Source organism: Phyllobates terribilis, unplaced genomic scaffold, assembly GCF_046119375.1.
Source record: "Phyllobates terribilis strain yellow unplaced genomic scaffold, ASM4611937v1 Scaffold_3__8_contigs__length_932513732, whole genome shotgun sequence".
Classification (NCBI taxonomy): domain Eukaryota; kingdom Metazoa; phylum Chordata; class Amphibia; order Anura; family Dendrobatidae; genus Phyllobates; species Phyllobates terribilis.
Genome location: NW_027362763.1, coordinates 573,622,446 through 573,643,030, shown reverse-complemented (window position 1 = coordinate 573,643,030; position 20,585 = coordinate 573,622,446). Strand labels below are relative to the sequence as shown.

General features: G+C 40.9%; 1 protein-coding gene across 1 annotated transcript in view; it reads right to left on the bottom strand.

Moving 5' to 3' along the window:
• Positions 1–373: 373 nt before the first annotated feature.
• The window catches only part of COG2 (component of oligomeric golgi complex 2), a 128,720-nt gene continuing 108,508 nt past the window's right edge, over positions 374–20,585 (bottom strand). The window contains exons 17-18 of the mRNA XM_073671438.1: positions 11,345–11,522; positions 374–2,708 (exon numbers count right to left, since the gene is read on the bottom strand). Coding sequence (XP_073527539.1) covers positions 2,613–2,708; positions 11,345–11,522 — 274 coding nt within the window. The 3' untranslated portion in view covers positions 374–2,612. The remainder of the gene's footprint in view (positions 2,709–11,344; positions 11,523–20,585) is intronic.

Sequence of the window (20,585 nt, the reverse complement as noted above, 5' to 3'; positions counted from 1 at the left end):
GGGAAACGGCTATCTATACCGGATTCTCTTGGAATGTCCAATACCAAACGTTTCTTAGGTATAAAATATAAAAAAAAAATCTCTAAATAGCGCTTCACCTGCTCTCACTATGGGAATCCAGCAGAGGCTGCTCCAGCGGTCAGTTACCTGCAGCAGTGATGCGACTGGACCGTGTCATCAGATGTTTCTCATGATGAACTGTTCCTGTCAGTTTCAGCCAATTCCAGGCCTAATCAGTACTGTGACGTCTGGGCAGCTTCTGGGGCTGGTGCTGGAGTGTTGTGCGCTGAATCCACAGGGCTGTGACAACTGGTGAGTATTTCTCTGTTTATTATATAATGATAAAACCTACACAGAAAAGGTCCTCTAGACATTCTTTAAGTTTAAATGAATTGATTTTATTTTCACAATAAACGGATAAAAATACAAATAAAAAGGAAATGCCAGAAAACAACAGACAAGGAATGAAAAATCACTGGGCAACAATGTGTCCGGGATTAGATCGTAATGGTCAATAAGAATGTGCATGTGTATATATGCCAACAATTATACTGAACGTATACACATTTCAAAAATGTGGAAAAATATTAATTCAGATAGAAAATATGTATAGATCATTCATCAACACATTTAAGAAAAAATATCTGGAGTATCCTGCGGAGTAGGGTGAGGCAGACTATCAATGTGTCCTTCAAAGTTGGACTGAACAAAACCAGGTTATATATTTCATTGTATCATTTACATCTATTATTGTGGCAGTATATGCACTTTATCAAGGCTGATATAATCATGTACGCCTTGCTATGTGTGCTGAGCTTATGGTTTTAAAATATATTTTTTTCTTTTTTGTTACTATTCACCTTCTTAAGGTTTAATTTGAAGTGGTTTTCTACTGTTTGGGAAATTATCCCTACGTTTTTTTCGGATCTTGATCCTAGTGTGGTTTTGCCTTGGCTAAATCGTTGGTATATTTTGGGGAGGCAGTAGAGATTTCGGAGATTGGGTTAGTATTGTTTCCCCAGGTTAGGGATCAACAGGGTACCCTAGGGACAGCCGTCAGTGAGCAAGGGCGCCACATTGCGTCCAATCTAGGGTGCCAACCTCCGCAGCAAGGCAGGGATAACCTTTCAGGGCATCAATAGGTTAAGACCGTAATCTATACCATCTTTTCCATAAGCTCCTTTTAATTTCTTTGTATTTTGGATTTATTTGTTAATTACATATTTTTCAGTTTTTTTAGACTATTTTTAAGGTAATTCAATAAAGGTTATATTTTAACGGGTATTCTATTTAAATAAGCCATATTTATATTATACACAAAGCAAAGGGGATTCAAGGCAAATATTACATGTTCATCTGCCATAAATATCTGACTGGTATCGATCTGACTGCAGGGATTTACAACAATCCCAAGATTAAAAGCACCCCTTCCCTTCTGGTCCCTGGCAGAGAGTTGACCATATAATCAAGGCCACTGACCACTGATTATGAAAACAACTATTCATGCAGCAGCTATACTTTTAGGGAATATGCACAAGATGTCTCACCGCCTGCAGCTTCCACTCAATATGCTAATGAGCAGAGGCTTTTTTTTTTTTTTTTAATTTTAACACATGCGGACTTTCCCCATAGAGGTTAAGTCTATGGGGAAAGTCCGCATGCGGACTCGCAGGAGACATTAACATGCAGCGGTCTGGAAAGACGTGCCACATGTCAGTTTCCGTGGGTGTATGGAGACGCATAGTGGACTTGGGATTTCTACAAATCCCATCCACTATGCTGTAACATCTGGACGCTGCGGATTGGACGCAACGCCAAGTGTGCTGCGTCCAATTCGCAGCAAATACTCATCGTGTGCACGCACCCTTACTGTTGCTAAAAATTATGCTCCATATACAGAACAGATCATCATCCCTGATCCAATACATTCAGTAAGTATTATTTTATGAGTGCAATAAAACTAACATATCTGTACAGAAAAACAACATGTACTTTACAAGTCTAATAATTTGGTACATTTTTGCTATTGCTACAAAATGACAGTTATAAATTATAGAGGTTGTCCACTATTTGGACAACCACTTCTCTATCACCATATTTTCTCCATGTCCAAAAAAAACAGCTATACTCACTGTGTGGGCGCCATGCTCACGATGTCGGCACCTGCTCTTCAAGGGTTTGCGTGATGTTCTCATGTCACGTGAGCCCTGCAGGCAATCACAACTGCTTCGCTCTCACTTCTTTGACATCCGGAAAAACTGACATCCACAGGAAATCAGCAGCTCTAATTTCCTCTGGATGACAGTTTTGTAAAAAAAGACGTGAAAGTGAAGCGATCGGCGATTGGCTGAAGGGCTCACGTGATCGGAAGAACAGATGCCAAAAATTGCTGGAACTGAGTCTGCACTGGAGGTGGTTATTACTTTATATGGGAAAAACATGTTGATTCAACGGGTTGTTTGAGTAGTGGACAATCCCTTTAATTAATTTGGTAGTTTTAATCACATTAGTTTTGTAATTAGAAACCTAAAGAAAAGTAGAAAACTTGTCAAGCATCAGATAACAAGAATATGTAAAATAGATCATTGTAATTGTACATTTAAATAATCACTTTATTCCATTACGATTTGCTCTCTGGCAACTTGAACTAACTCTATAAGAGCAGCAAAGCTTTCAAAGTCATCTGTAGACAATCCAAAATTCTGAATCTAAACAGGGAAAAGAATACAAGATTATAGTTAACTGGAGCAAATGTTACAAAATAATGCAACAAGTACCATAATGGATGTGCTAAGAAGTAGACATTTCACTTTTCATCAAGGTTTATGTTCTTAGGTGCAAAATGCTGATAGTTTAAAGGTTTTTTTCTGAAATCATAATGTGGTGCCGTAATTATATATATATTATATTATATACAAAAAGATTAATTTGTGTGTCAATACAGCTCATTTTCCCAATTTGCTTCATTTTGAAGGTATCACCCACCCAAGGAGCAATCTCTCAGCTCCATTTACCCTTCAGTTCTATAAATCCATCTCCCTGCAGTTCTATTGCGATCAGTCTAATATGTGCAGTGGTCCCCTTCTCTGTCCCCACAGTCTGCTGCAGTGTCACTGATATATTAGATGGTTTGCCATTCTGTAACTCTGGTGCAGCAAGCATGGTGAGACACGATGTTCTCACTCCCTGCGTTCTGTCCCCGTCTACAAAGAGTGTCCAAAAGTGTGTTGGAACTCGGCACAGCACTGCTGTGCTACGTTTAGTTATGCTGTGTATGCACAATAGGAGGCTGGCTAGAAATGCAGATAGAGATAGGGGCAAAGGCTGACTCACACTTACACCTGCGCTGAGTTGTTTTTGCCACGATTTTCCAAAATCACAGTTAAAATGTTGCATTTTCACCATGATTCCAGACAATCAGGGCCAGCGTCACCACCCGGCGTACCCGGGCAAGTGTCGGGGGCCCTGAACAAACTGGGGGGAGGGCCCACTTAACACCAGGGACACCGGCACGCTATGGGGAGTCAGCGTCGGCACCTCCCCACATCATACTTTCAACTGTTTCGCCATCCTGGATCCTGATACAATGATGGGAGAGGAAGCCATCAGCTGACGCTCCCTCTCCCATCATTCCCCCTTTGCGTCTGAGCTCTGTGACGTCACTACAGTGCGCCCTCTGTGCTGAGCAGTGCACAGGGTCAGAAGACACTGAGGAGACCAGAGACTGGAGCAGCGAGGGGGACATGAGGATTTGATTATTTTTTATGTATAGGGCCCATTATTCTGTATGGAGTAATATATGGGGCCAATTATACTGTATGGAGCCCTATGTGGGGCCATTATACTGTATGGAGCATTATACGGGGCCCAGTATACTGTATGGAGCATTATACAGTGGGGAAAATAAGTATTTTGATACACTGACAATTTTGCAAGCTTTTCTACGTACAAAGAATGGAGAGGTCTGTAATTTTTGTTGTATGTACAGGTCAACAGTGAGATCGTGATGAGCGAGCGTGTATTGTTAACCCTTTCGGCGAGCACGCTCGGGTACTTGCCGAATATTTGTCGCATTCTCGGCATCTATGTTAGTGTCCAAGTGGCTGCATGTGTCACATTTGTTAAGACAGCTGTGACACATGCAGGGATTGGCTGTTTGTTAGACAGCTGTGACACATGCAGGGATTGGGATACTAACATAGATGCCCAGCACGCTGCAAAGACTCGGCAAGCACCAAGCATGCTCGCCGAAAGGGTTAACAATACACGCTCACTCATCACTACTGTGAGATACTGAATTTAAAAATAAAAAACAGAAAAATCACATTGTACGATTTTAAATAATTTAATTGTATCTTATTGCATGAAATAAGTATTTGATCACCTACCAACCAGCAAGAGCTCTGGCTCTCATAGACCTACTCTGCACTCATTACCTGTTTAAACTGCACCTGTCCACACACTCAATGATTTACACTTCAACCTCTCCACTATGGCCAAGAGCAAAGAACGGTCTAAGGTGACCAGGGACAAAATTGTAGACCTGCACAAGGCTTGGATGGGCTACAGCAGCTTGGTGAGAAGGCAAAAACTGTTGGCACAATTATTAGAACATGAAAGAAACACAAGATTACTGTCAATCTTCCTTGGTCTGGGGCTCCATGCAAAATCTCGCTTCATGGGGTAAGGATGATTGTGAGAAAGATCAGGAATCAGCCCTGAACTACATGGGAGGACCAGGTCAATGACCACGCCAGCACATGTCCCCAGGCCCGTTTGAAGTTAGCCAATGACCACCTGGATGATCCAGAGGAGGCATAGGAGAAGGTCATGTGGTCAGATGAGAGCAAAATAGAACATTTTGGTATCAACTTCACTAGCCAAGTTTGGAGGAAGAAGGATGAATGCAATCCCAAGAACAAAGTCCCAATCGTGAAGCATGGTGGGGGAAACATCATACTTTTGGGGTGCGTCTCAGCAAAGGGGACAGGATGACTGCCCCATATTGAAGGGAGGATGGATGAGGTTATGTATGGTGAGATTTTGGCCAACAACCTCCTTCCCTCAGTAAGAGCATTGAAGATGGGTCGCAGCTGGGTCTTCTAGCATGACAATAACCCGAAACACACAGCCAGGACAACTATGAGGGGCTCTGTAAGAAGCGTTTTAAGGTCCTGGAGTGGCCTAGCCAGTCTCCAGACCTGAATCCAATAGAAAACATTTGAAGGCAGCCAAAACTCAATGTGGAGAAGATCTGTACGGAGGAGTGGGCCAAAATTCCTGCTGCAGTGTGTGCAAACTTAGTCAAGAACTACAACGTCTGACCTGTAATTGTAAACAAAGTTTTCTGTACTAAGTTCCCTTTCTCTATTGTATCAAATACTTATTTCATGCCATAAAATGCAAATTAATTATGTAAAATCATACAGTGTGATTTTCTGGATTTTTTTAAGATTCTGTCTCACATAGTTAAGGTGCATCTACGATAAAAATTACAGACCTCCCCATTTTTTGGCGGTGGGAAAACTTGCAAAATCAGCAGTGTATCAAATACTTATTTTACCCACTGTATGGGGCCCATTATGCGGCGTGGCGCACTATGTGGGGCCCATTATACGGCGTGGCGCACTATGTGGGGCCCATTATACTGTATGGAGCACTATATGAGGTCCATTATACTGTATGGAGCACTTTGTGGGGCCCATTATACTGTATGGAGCACTTTGTGGGGCCCATTATACTGTATGGAGCACTTTGTGGGGCCCATTATACAGTATGGAGCACTTTGTGGGGCCCATTATACTGTATGGAGCACTGTGTGGGGCCCAATACATTGTATGGAGCAATATATGGGGCCCATAATACTGTCTGGAGGACTATACTGTCGGATCTAAAATGAAAACTGTGTGAGACTGCAGACTTTTGAATCCCCCCAGCGCAGGCACTGTGCGCTGCGATGATTCGCCGGTTTCTGAGCTATTGTAGGATTTACAACAGATATCACTCATGTAATGTAAGAAGTGAAATCTTTGGCATTATACTATACCTATATTTCTCTGCCGTATATGTGCATCATAAATCGTGGTATGTGTTAAAGGGCCCACTGAGGCTTTCACCCGGGGTCCATGAAAACCGGCCCTGCAGACAATCATGGCAAAGTGGCTGCAAATGTGAACTTATCCTGAGAGGGATTTGGGATGTAACAAAGATGAGCAATGCTACTTTGACACTGCTGTGCCATCAATGAAATATATTGGAAAATAGTAACAATGTCCAAAAAACACAAAATAAAGAGGACAATACAGTAATATATATTTTCCTTTTATCTCAATATATAAAATTATATTCACTAACCCTTGAAATAACCAATGTCTGTATTATACAGTGAGTATATGGATTGCAATACCCGGCCTGGTAATGGGTATCTTGATTTTTAACTAATGGCTTCATATATGCTTATAAAGCTGTTAGTTTGGATCATCCGCACATGAAAGTTGGGCCAAATTTGCCCATCAATTTTTTTCTTAAAAAAAAAAAAAATCAGATTTTCATCAGTGTTTGGTCCATTTGTCAGTTATTAACCACTTCGCGCCAGAGCCTGTTTTTGCCTTTGTGACCGGGCCAATTTTTTCAATTCTGACCACTGTCAGTTTATGAAGTAATTACTCTGGAACGCTTCAATGTATTCCCCTGATTCTGAGACTGTTTTTTCATGACATATTGTACTTCATGATAGTGGTAAAATTTCTTCGATATAACTTGCGTTTATTTGTGAAAAAATCGGAAATTTGGCGAAAATTTTGAAAATTTTGCAATTTTCAAACTTTTGAATTTTCATGCCCTTAAATCAGAGAGATATGTCACACAAAATAGTTAATAAATAACATTTCCCACATGTCTACTTTACATCAGCACAATTTTGGAACCCAAATTTTGTTTTGTTAGGGAGCTATAAGGGTTAAAAGTTGACCAGCGATTTCTAATTTTTCCAACAAAATTTACAAAAACATTTTTTTAGGGACCACATCATATTTGAAGTCACTTTGAGGGGTCTTTATGACAGAAAATACCCAAAAGTGACACCATTCTAAAAACTGCACCCCTCAAGGTGCTCAAAACCACATTCAAGAACTTTATTAACCCTTCAGGTGCTTCACAGGAATTTTTGGAATGTGGAAGAAAAAAATTAACATTTAACTTTTTTCACAAAAATGTTACTTTAGACCCAATTTTTTTTATTTTCACAGGGGTAACAGGAAAAAATGGACCCCAAATTTTTTTGTGCAATTTCTCTTGGGCGTGCTGATACCCCATATGTGAGGGAAAACCACTGTTTGGGCGCACTGCAGCGTTCGGAAGGGAAGGAGCGCCATTAGACTTTTTGAATGTAAAATTTGTCTGAATAATTAGCAGACGCCATGTTGCGTTTGGAGAGCTCCCGATGTGCCTAAACAGTGGAAACCCCCCACAAGTGCCACCATTTTGGAAACTAGACCCCTTAGGGAACTTATCTAGATGTGTGGTGAGCACCTTGCACCCCCAGCTGCTTCACAGAAGTTTATAATATTGAGCCGTAAAAATAAAATTTTCACATTTTTCCCATAAAAAATGTTTTTCATTCCCTAATTTTGCATTATCATAAGGGTAACAGGATAAATTGCACCATGAAATTTGTTGTACAATTTCTCCTGAGTACGCCGAAACCCCATATGTGGGGGAAAACCACTGCTTTGGTGTACGGCAGGGTTCGGAAGAGAAAGGAGCGCTATGTTGGCTGGGATAGGCAGCAGACACCATGTCACATTTGAAGAGTCGCTGACATGCCAAAACAGCAGAAACCCCCACAAGTGACACCATTTTGTAAACTACACCTCTCAAGGAATTCATCTAGGGAAGTAGTGAGTATTTTTTAATTTTTAAATTTATACCATTGGGCAGTGAAAAAAGCATAATTATATTTTTACCACAAAAAAATGTTTTACCCTTAGATTTTACATTTTCACACAGGGCAATGGGTAAAAATGGTGCCGAAAAGTGTCACACAGTTTCTTCTAAAAGTGGCAATACCCCATATGTGGCTCAGCCATACGGCGAGATCTGGGGAGGACGGAGTGCTATTTGACAATTGGAGAACAAATTATTGTAGAATAGGCATTTGGATTTGGGTGCACAACATTTTCTGAATTTCTTTTGGGGGGCAAGGGTCATTTTGCTTTTCCAGAGCCTTTCTGCTACCAGTAACTTGGAAGTCCCTTATATTTTTAACAGATGACGGATCTGAGTGGGGACTAGCTTTTTTTGAGGACTGAGTTGAAGCTTTTATTGGGAACATTTTACGTAACATTTATCCGGCGCTCTAGGCTGAGCACTTACATCGGGGTTTCCATCTAAATTTCCAAGTGATGTAATTCAGATGAAACCCCTGCAGGATCCATTCACTATAATGAGGCAGCAGAGTTACTCTGGACTCCGTCTGGCCTCTGTTTAGCGGTGTCCTTTTTTTCAGAAGTGCACAAAACTGTGGCCAACCGCACTTTTATGCACGCCTAAAACAAATGACACCGTGGGATCCCAGGCTAGACGGCGTCCACAGTGGCCTATATCTGCCTCATTACAGGGAATCTTCCGTCATGGGTTCCGGCTGAATCACGTATTTCAGAGATTTACACGGAAACTCTGGTGTAAGTGCTCAGTGCAGAGCGCAGGATAAATGTGAGCAGAGCCTTACTGCGATCTTTGGGAGACATAATAAACAAATCAGTAGCAGGTGAAGAATTGGTTTTATTTATTTTTTACGCGGTTCCTAGTGTGATATAACTGATTAGATTACTTTATTCTTCGGGTCGGTGCGATTACAGAGATACCAGATTTAGATCGGGTTTTTATGATTGACAGCTGTCACACACTAAAATACGTTTTTTTGCAAAATCTAGTTTTTGCATCACCATATTTTGAGAGCTATAATTTTTCCATATTTCGGCCGACAGTCATGTGACGGCTTGTTTTTTGCGGGACGAGTTGACATTTTTATTGGTACCATTTTTGAGAACGTGACATTTTTTGATCGCTTTCTATTCCGTTTTTTGGGAGGTAAAATTAACAAAAACAAACAATTCAGGAATTGTTTTTTGAGTTTTTTTTATGCCGTTCTGCGTGTGGTAAAAGTGATCAGGCAGCGTTATTCTTGGGGTCAGTACGTTTACAGCGATACTACACTTACTGTATTTTTTTTAAGTTTTGGCGCTTTTACACAAAACAATTTTATAGAAAAAAATATTTTTTTTGCATTGCTTTATTCTGAGCGCTATAACTTTTTTATTTTTCGGCTGATGGAGCTGTATGGCAGCTTTTTTTTTGCGGAACAAGATGACGTTTTCAGCGGTACCATTTTTATTTCTATTTTGTTTTTTGATCGCATTTTTTTCCACTTTTTGTTTGGCGATATGATGAAAAAGCATATTTTTTGCTCCGTTTTTTATTTATTTTTATTACGGTGTGCACAGAAGGAGTTAATTAGTGTGACAGTTTTATAGCTCGGGTTGTTTCGGACGCGGCGATACCAAATATGTGTACTTTTTTTGGTTTTGTAAAAATATACGGATTTATTGGTTTAATATTTTATTTATTTATTTTTATTTATTTTGTGATTTTTTTTTTTTAATAGTTTAAAAACTTTTTTTTTACATTTTTACTTAGTCCCTGTATGGGACATTAATTTTTATTTTTCTGATCACTGATCTCATGTAATGTAATAGACATATATTACATTACATGAGATCTTCCCTGACTGTTTCAGTCAGTCTCCTGTCTGGCTCAGCTTGCAGGACACCATATATGGCAGAGCTGGAGGCGGTCATGTGACCTCCAGCTGCCATAGCAACCCCAGGTCCTGGAAGGAAAAGGAGGTCTTCGGAGAGGTAAACGACCCCCTCTCCTCCTGCTGTCTCCTATATGCCGCGATCACTATAGATCGCAGCATATAGAAGACAGCAAGGGGTTAACATCACTGGGACCTGATCTAATCAGGTCCCGATGATGTTCCCTGTCAGAGCTAACGCTCTGCACCGGAATCGCAGCGCTTGCAGGACCCTGGGGGTCCTGAGCGCTGCGAGACCACCCACCGTTTTTAAACGTCGGCGCTGCACAGAGCCCGGCAAGCGCCGACGTTTATCTACAGTGGGCGGTCGGGAACCGGTTAACATTAGTTTTTCATCATTTTTTTCCATATGCAAAAAAAACCTGATGGAAATTTCACATCCTTCTAGTGAGACAGTAAAAAATGGCAGCAAACAGATGCAATTAAGATGATGCTGTTAGTTCTTGAAGATCCTTTCACCTTGTCCACAAGTTAGACCAAAATAGGATGTGTAATTTTTTTTTATGCTGTCAGCCGATGTGTGCTACCCTTAGAATATCATGTGCCATTGTGCCATCAGTGAAATGATGGCACTCATGGACAAAGACTGACCTATGAGTGAGCCCTTAGAGCTTCATCAAACAAGTGTATTTTTGGTCTGTGTGCTATCTGTGCATGCAACAGAACTCACAGACAGGATATAGGGCTGCTATAACCTGACAATATATAGCTTACAGATTATTGCACTAAAATTTCCACCTTCACTTCCAGTTCATGTGTAAAAATGTTTTTGCAGCATAATTTTTATTTCTATAACACCAACATATTTCACAGCACTTTACAATTCATAGGGTACTTGTACAAACAAGATAAGACATTACAGAGTAACACATAATACTTACCAAGAAGAGTGAAAGCCCTGCTCACAAGCTTACAAACTACAGGTGCATCTCACAAAATTAAAATCATTTTTCACGCTGTTATAAAGTATTCTAATTTACTGAGATAATGACTTTTGTGTTTTCATTGGCTGTAAGCCATAATCATCAACATTAACAGAAATAAACACTTGAAATAGATCACTCTGTGTGTAATGACTCTAAATAATATGAGTTTCACTTTTTGTATTGAAGAACTGAAATAAATTACCTTTTTGATATTCTAATTTAGTGAGAAGCACCTGTATGGGAAAATAGGAGTAACATAAATGGTAAAAATCAAGTGATGGTCATGTATGGTCCAGCCATCTGTATAACCAGTTACCAGCCACTATATGTACAAGTACAGATGCATGGAGGGAGCACCTAGGACAAGCTAACTTTGCAAATTCCCGCTGAACATGGCAGAGCACTCTGTAGTACCTTTGGTTGCAGTTGCAAATGGTAATAAAAACAAATGTAGTAATATTATGAGATTGTATTTAATTACTTTTTTGAAAATTTGATTTAATGTACTCTGAAGTACTGATGTAAAACATAATTTCCATACCTGATTTGCAAAATATTCCACATCAAGAGCTAACTGCAGCCGGATTTTGTTGTCATCGCTTATCCCACCATTAGTAGTACTACTGGACATTGTAGTTTTCCGTGCTTGTTTGAGTCTTTTCAGACTTTCCTCCATTTTCTTAACAGAACTGAGAACATCAGACACAGTCTCGTAATACCTGTAGAGCACAAGTGTTCCATTTTAAGGTAATATATCAGAACAGAAGGCAGAATGGAAGGTAATACAAATGGCCTGTTATTCACTAAACCTTGAAACGGAGGTCAAAATGATCAAGAGAACGAGCTTAAACGTCAACATCTTTATAGCAATGGATTATAAATGTTCAAGTAGAAGAACTGGTTAAGGCACCAAAAACTAAATTAAGAGGATCACTCATCTCTGGAATACTATATGAAGTAAACCATGACCAAAATAAAAGTCCTTCTCAAATATATATAGAATTGGAAAAACTGAAAAAACATCCTGTCTGATTTAGAGGATAGTTTTGTAATTTTAAGAAAGGGACCCTGGAGTGCATGGAAACTCAGTCTCTGCTGTCTCACTATTTTGACAGCTTGGTGGACTTTCCTGTTTATGGTAGGAGACCATGTTCCTGTTCTCCCATGATGGGAGACTGGGAGTGTACAGAATGGAAGCCCCGGAGATGTATGATCTGCATCTAGCTCTTACTTCAGGTTAGAAAGAGGCAATGTAAGGCAGAATACTGTGTATTACTGTGGAACAACAGAAGGCTTGAATCAGCAATTATGGTCTGTCTGTCACAGCATGTAGCCAGAAACGCAGATTAACTATTGACAGGCAGCAATCTTTTTTTATTTGCAGATTATCCCTTTAAGGCCCCGTCACACTTAACGATGCTGCAACGATCCCGACAACAATACGACCTGTCAGGGATTGTTGCTGCGTCGCTATGTGGTCGCTGGTGAGCTGTCAAACAGGCAGGCTCACCAACGATCAGGAGAGCAGCGACATCGTGGAAAGAATCTTTCCACGATGTCCTGCTCCTGGTTACCAGCCAGCTGAAGCAGGAGCAGGCTGGTAACTATGTTAAACATCGGGTTACTAGGGGCACACGCGCTCCAAGTAACTCGTTGTTTATCATGGTTACCACTCTGCTACAGTGAGCGGGAGGTTACCGCTCACTGTAGCAGGTTCGTAACCATGATAAACAATGGGTTACTAGGTGCGCGTGTGCCCCTAGTAACCCGATGTTTATCATGGTTACCAGCCTGATCGCTGCTCCCACACAGCGATGTGTGCTGACCAGCGGGAGGGCAACCACCAAAAAATGGTCCAGGACATTCTGCAGCGATCAGCGACCTCACAGCAGGGGCCTGATCGTTGCAAAGTGTCACACATAGCGACATCGCTGGTGAGGTCGCTGTTGCGTCACCAAAACCGTGACACAGCAGCGATCTCGCGGGGGCTTTATACAAACTGTGTTAGATTTTTTGCAGATTAGAATATATTCCAAGGTCTATAAAGGGGTTTCTTCAGTCAGGCTAAAAGAGCTTAAAGTGAAGCCACCAATAGAAAAAAATATCAGGTTTTTATTTACATGTATTTTTTTTTTTTAAAAGGCATTTTTTTACATATCACAATCTGTATTAAAAATAAAAAATAGAAGTCATGCAATTTCCACACTGGCCACACAGCTTTTTTAGACTCTAACTTCTCGTTTCAGGAAATAACATGTACATAGCCGCAAGGGTCAAACCCCGACCCTATCTTTTGTATTGAAGTATCTAATGAGCCTGTGCAAAAGTGAAGGGAGGCGGAGCAGGTCAGCTGTGACATTGCCTATGGTGAATACTTAGTTATCAGATATACGTGGTCACGATCATGGTAATATGCCAATGATAGAAGCCTTGCTGAAAACTGTTCCTGAAAGAACAGGAAGAGTCTAAAACACAGCCCCAGTGACTAGTGTCAAAACTGCAAGATCACTTTTTTTTTTTTTTAAACCCCTTCACCTTCGAGCCTGTTTTTTCGTGACATATGGTACTTCATGATAGTGGTAACATTTCTTTGATAAGACTTGTGTTTATTTGTAAAAAAAAATAAATCAGAAACTTGGCGAAAATGTAGCAATTTTCAAACTTTTAATTTTTATGCCCTTAAATCAGAGAGATGTGTCACATAAAATAGTTCATAAATAACATTTCCCACATGTCTACTTCTACAATTTTGGAACCAAAACTTTTTTGTATTGTTAGGAAGTTATAAGGGTTAAAAGTTGATTTGCAATTTCTCATTTTTCCAACAAAATTTACAAAAACATTTTTTTTTTTTTTTTTTTTTTTAGGGACCACATCACATTTGAAGTGACATTAAGGGGCCTATAGGACAGAAAACACCCAAAAGTAACACCATTCTAAAAACTGCACCCCTCAAGGTGCTGAAAACCACATTCAAGAAGTTTATTATCTCTTAAAGGGGTTGTCCACTACTATTCAAAATAGCCCCATGTGTTTTTATGATGAAAAGAAGCTTCTTTGTAATTACCTCCCTCTGCTGTTACTGCCTGTGAGCGGGGCTATTGGTGACCGCTCACAGGCATCACGTGACCCCCGGCTGTAGCCGGCTCTAATATCCGCTGATGTCACGTCATGATTCCGAATGCAGCCGGGGGTCTCCTCTTCTGCGTTCCACGGTGGATGCTGGGCTGTGGGGGGGTTACACCGCGCGTCACACCCAGCATCCACCGTGCGCTCTCTTTCTCCCCATTCATTGGGAAAGCGCGCGGTGGATGCTGGGTGTGACGCACGGGGTAACCCCGGCCACAACCCAGCAGCCACCTTGGGGATCCCAGCGCTGAGTCACGCCTCATTTGACGTGACATCAGCCGGGGGTCACATGCTGCCTGTGAGCGGCCAGTGATAGCGCCACTCACAGGCAGAAACAGCAGAGGGAGGTAATTAGAAAGAAGCTTCTTTTCATCATAAAAACACATTGGGCTATTTTGAATAGTAGCGGCTAACCCTTTTAATGTGCTTCATAGGAATTAATGGAATGTGGAAGGAAAAAATAAACATTGAACTCTTTTTTCACAAAATGTTACTTTAGACACCAATTTTTTATTTTCACAAGGGTAAAATGGACCCCAAAAGTTGTTGTGCAATTGCTCCAGAGTACGCAGATACCCCAAATGTGGGGGAAAACCAGTGTGTGGGCGCACAGCAGGGCTCGGAAGGAAATGAACGCCATTTGACATTTTGAATGCAAAATTTGCTGGAATAATTAGCGGACATGTCGCATTTGGAGAGCCCCTGACATGCCTAAACAGTGAAAACTCCCCACAAGTGACCCCAATTTTGGAAACTAGACCCCTCAAGGAATTTAACTAAATGTTTGGCGAGCAACTCGAACATCCAGGTGCTTCACAGAAAATTATAAAGTTGAGTTATGAAAATAAAAAAAATTACATTTTTTCCCACAAAAAAATTATCTTTTAGCGCCCATTTTTTTATTTGCACAAGGAAAAGAAGAGAAAATGGACCACAAAATCTATTGTGCAATTTCTCCTGAGTATGCTGAAGGAAAACCATTATTTGGGCGCACGGCAGGGCTTGGAGGGGAAGGAATGACGTTTTGGAATGCAAACTTTGATGGAATGGTGTGAGGGCGTCCTGTCACGTTTGGAGGTTGGCATAAGTGAGTAGTGTAAGTCAGAAATAAATTTATTAGTCCATGGATGAGTGGTAAACTCTGAAACAGTCTTTCATACACAGACCAGGTTTGTAAGGGAAGGTGTCACACTGATAAATGGTGTCCTTTCGTATACCCCCTTCTGCAACACACTTTGCACCTTTTTTGCGGCCTTCCTCTCTTTGCAGTTTGAGGGACTTCACTGGGGAAATGTTGGCCTGGTACAATATGGGCACTTTTAGCTCCTTCCAGGCTGCCATACATTAGGGCCTTAATCACTACTTCCTGGAACTGAAGGAAAGTCCCAGTCTGGCCTACACACCATGATAGCACGTCAGCTTTGTACATTGCTATCTGTACAATGTGCACGGCCAGCTTCTTGTACCACACCTTGGCCTTTCTCATGGTACTATATGGCTGGAGGACTTGATCAAAGAGATCAACTCCCCTCATATACTTGTAGTACTCCAGTACACAGTGTGGTTTGTGGACCTGTGTAGATGTACCTTGTACAGTGCTGGGGGTGCTGCCATCACTATGTATAGTGGTATAGAAAAGGACATCCCTCGTCCTTGTACTTGACCACCAACAGGTTGTCGCTACATTGGGCTTTGCTCCTGCCCTTCTTGAGCAGCTGCCCAATTAGCGTCCTAGGGAGGCCTCTCTGATTCTTGCAGACAGTACCGCAGGCTATGGTAGCTCATGCAGAGAGGGCCTTGAAGAGTGGGATATTGGTATAAAAGTTATCCACGTAGAGGTGATAACCTTAATCCAGCAGTGGGGAGACCAAATCTCACACAATTTTCCCACTCACTCCCAGGACAGGGGGGCATTCAGGGGGTTGAATACAGGTGCCCTTCCCTTCATAAACTCTAATCCTGTGGGTGTATCCTGAGGTGCTCTCACACAGCTTATAGAGTTTAATTCCGCACCTGGCCCTCTTACTGGACAGGCATTGCTGGAATTGGAGCCTCCCTTGAAATGGATTAGGGGCTCAGCCACACAAATGTCCCTTTGGGGGTTGTACACGTGAGCAAACTTGTTGCTGAAGTGCTCCATGACCGGATGAACTTTGAAAAGTCGGTCACAGTTGGGGTCATCTCAGGGAGGACACCGTGTATTATCATTATAATGCAAGAATTTGTGGATGGCCTCAAAGCGTATCCAGGGCATAGCCATGCAGAACACTGGAGTGTTATACAAAATGTCAACACTCCAATATTGCCGAATTTCTGGCTTCTTTCCTATCCCCATGTGAAGAACCAGGCCCCAAAACGTCATCATTTCTATGGCGTCTATAGAGATCCAGTTGGCAAATGATGAAGACGGATTTTGGGTTAAAAATTGCAGGCCATACAAATTTGTCTGAGTCACCATTAAGTTTACAAAATCCTCGGAGAAAGAGACTTTGAAAAAGTCAATTTCTGGGAGGCCGGTGATGTCAAATTGAATTCCTGATTGCGCCACAAAATCAGGAATTTGTGGCTCATAATTTTTGGGAGGTGAGGTCCATACAGGGTTAATAACTGTGGGAGCTGATTCAGTTTCTCTCCTAGGGCATCTGAGTGGCAGATGAGTATCACTAGAGGAAGAGGAGTCGGAAAAATAAAGGAAGGTGGGATCCTCTCCTTCACGGTCCGTGTCGGAGGCAAGGAAAGTGTATTCCTCCTCCCCTAAATAACGGGTTTGGGATGAGCGAAACAACATTTTTTCATGTATGTGGTATTTGTGTGTGTGTATACTAAATTTTATTCAGAGGTGTGTGTGTTTGGTGTAATTTTTTTTTATTTAGAAGAGAAGAAAAAAGAATATAGAAAGAAAAATGTAAAAATAAACTTACTAGACGGACGTCCGTAAAAAACAAAATTACTAAGCACCCGCAACTAAACCTGACTCAATTCAGTAAAATATTATGTTTAGTCGAAGATTACTAAGGTATATTTTTACTATCCCTAACAATTTTTTTTTCTTCTTTTTTCAAAAAAAAAAAAAAAAGAAGTAACAACTGGAGGCCGTTCATTGATGAGCGTCAGCGCTCGACGGCTGTGAGAAACACGCACCGATGTGATCTGTTTCTGCGATGAAACTAACCCTAACTAAATTCAGTAAAAAATACTGTAGTAGTTGACGATTACTACGGTATATTTTTACTGTCCCTAATCTAAATTTTTTATTTCACAATATTTTTATTGAATTTTATCAACATTTAAACACGAACTCTAACATGGTTCGTATGGGAGTGGGGAAAAGGGGGGGGGGGGGGATTTGTGAATGGGGAAGAAGGGTAGTCCGTTATATTAGCATTGTTTATCCAAGGCAATATAAATCAAAACAGAACAAGTAAAAGCGAATACGCTTAGCAATGACACATTGGAACAACATGTTACACCTGTGTGAAAGGTTTGGGAATGACGAATGTCTGTCTATGATTTCCCTTTAATCGGGGAATTTTTTGACCATAATGACCATTTTTTTAAGTTTCTTGATGAGCCATTTATGCTGGAAGCATATCTGAACTCGTACGATTTATGGAGTGAGATTCTGCCTAGAAGTTCGAAGAAACGAGGGGGATCTGGTTTCTTCCAGTTGTATGCGATTGAATTTTTTATTACCAGTCAAATGTGAATGATAAGGTATCTAGTGTATGAGGTCAGTGATTCCAACTCTAAAGGACAAGAGAGCCTTCTGGGGTGTAAGGGCGATTTCTTGGTTGGTTAGGTTATTAATTAGCTTAGACGTCTGAGCCCAATTTTTTTTAATTTTGGGGCAATTCCAGAAAATGTGGATCAGATCTCCGTATTGCCCGCAGTTTCTCCAACAAAGAGGGGAATTGTTGGAGTCTATATGCGAGAGCCTTAAAGGGGTATAGTACCAGCGTGATAGCGTTTTATAGTATCCCTCATGTAACGCCATGCAAATGTTGGAGGAATATGATGAGCAGAGGGCGTTTTCCCACATCTCCATTGTGAAGGATGTATTTAAGTCTACTTCCCATTTTTTCATGAATATAGTTTTTTTTAAAAGTGCGTCTTTGTTAAAACTAGAGTAGATATATTTCAGACTCCAGAAGATGTTGTGGTTTGTATTAAGAAGTTTATAGAGGCCTCAGACATTGATTTCCTGTTGGATAGATATATCCCAATCATGTCCTTAGTCATTGAGTAGTAGAAGAACTCGTCGGATGTCAATTTAAATTTGGATTTTAGTTCTGCAAAGGGAATAAAATTGCTACCGTTAAAAATGTCTTTGATTTTGATTATACCTATGATGGGCCAATGAGAGGGGAATGGGTGATTGTAGATTGCTGCGATATATGAAAGAGGAAAATTCAGTGAGTTATTTGAATTGTTTTTGCTTCTATTGAGAGTAATGAATTTTCCCCAAGCAAATAAAGCAGCTTGGAAGATAGGGTGGGATGGAGTATACCGGGATTTCTTGAAAAGTTTATTAAGGAGTAGATTTTGGGGAAGAAGGTTACCATTGAGCAATGTCTCCAATTCAATCCATGTTGGAGGGTGTTTTGAATGTAACCAGTATTGGTTTTAATTAAATTTGCTAAATAGTAAGCGTTCACATTGATGAGACCAATGCCACCGTTAACTTTGCTTTTATATAGCAAAGCTGTCGGGGTCCTCGCTTTTTTACCGCTCCAAATGAATGTATTGATAAGGCATTGCATCTTGTTTATGTATGGGGCGGGAATAATTAAGGGAAGGTTTCTTAGTACGTATAAGATTTTAGGTAGAACCAATGCTTTCAGGATTAGCGACTTGCCTAGCCACGATAGGTCTTTGTCGTTAAAGTATTGTAAGTCTTTATTTATTGCTTCTGTAATTGAAACCATATTTTTGGTGATAATTGAGTTTATATTTTTTGCGATGATGATTTCTAGGTATGTGAATTCCTCCTCTTCCCAATCGTAGTTAAAGTCTTTTTTGATTTTATTTATTAGGCAGTTGCTTAGGTTGATTTGGATTATTTTTGATTTTTTGTTGTTTATTTTGAAATACGATATTTCCGAGAAGTTTTCCAGGGTGTTTGTTACCTCTTTGACGGAATTGAGGGGGTCGGCTAGTGTAAGGAGGATATCATCTGCAAACAGACTAATTTTAAATTGTCGGGAGCCTGCCTGTATACCTTTGATATTTTCGTTTTCCCTGATTTTCTATGCGAGGGGTTCAATTGCCAAAGCAAACAAAAGAGGTGATAGGGGGCAACCCTGCCTGGTTCCGTTATTTATTTTTAGTGGGCTAGATAAATGGTTGTTGGCGTATATTTTGGCAGAGGGGTTAGAGTATAAGGCGAGGATGGACGACAAAATTTTTTCGGCAAAACCAAATTTCATTAGTGCAAATTTTAAATATAGCCAGTAGAGACGGTCGAACGCTTTTTCAGCGTCAGGAGAATTGATGGGGTTTTGGATAAATTCAATAATTTGATAATATTAATGAGGCGTCTCGTTTCGTCTGTGGACTGTCTTTTTTCGACAAAGCCAATTTGGTCGTTGTTTATTAAGGTAGGTAATATAGATTTTAATCTATTTGCCAACACTTTGGAGTATAGTTTAACGTCGGTGTTTATAAGGGAGATGGGCCTGAAGTTTTTGACATCCTCCAGATTTCCTTTGGGTTTGGGTATAAGTATGATTATGGCTTCCAGCATTTCGTCTGGGAATGAGCCCTGAGACGCTGCCTTATTGAATACTTGGGTGAGGTGAGGGGTAAGAATAGATTCGAACGTTTTCAAATATTCGTTGGTGAATCCGTCGGGGCCTGGGGATTTATGGGTTTTTAGTTGTGTTATTGCCTCGAAGACCTCTTTTTCTGTAAAGGGGGATGATAGGGTTTCTAAGTCATGGTTACTGGCTTTTGGTATATTAATTGAGGAAAGAAATTTGTTGATGAGTTCTTTGTTAGGGTTTGGTATGGAATCATTTGTGTTAATATTATATAGTTTATGATAGTATTTCTCAAACGTGGGGGTGAAAATAAGCAAACCTGTAGTGCATGAACCGTCCCAGTCCAGCCCTAAGACTAAGACATATCTGCGAGCTGTAACAGGCTCAGAACACGTGACTCAGACACTTCTGTTCTCGCTTCCGCAACGCAAACGGAATCTCTGACAGCCGGGACTGTAGATCACAACTGCGTGCTATATCATAAAGTGACATTATCTATGAGTCGCAGTTGCGTCTTCCTAATTGCTTACAGTGTCATACCTGAACGCTGACTGTGGTCAACGCAAAACTCTACTGCGTCCTGTGACACATCGCATCTGCGTGCAGCAACTGCGTCCTCCCAAACATTTATAGTGTTACATCGGATTGCTGGACACTGCGATCGCAAAACTCAACTGCGTCCTGTGACACAACGCACCTGCGGGTTGCAGCTGCGTCCCTCAAAAGACTCAGTGTCACACTTGATCACTATCAGCACTAAGTGCAGGGCCTCACTGCATCTGTTGCACTACTTCCAACTACTATCAACTCTGAACACAGGACACAGCTGCGTATAGACTCTCTGACATAAACTGTACGACACAGTTGTGACCTCCTCAAACTTGGCACCGCAGT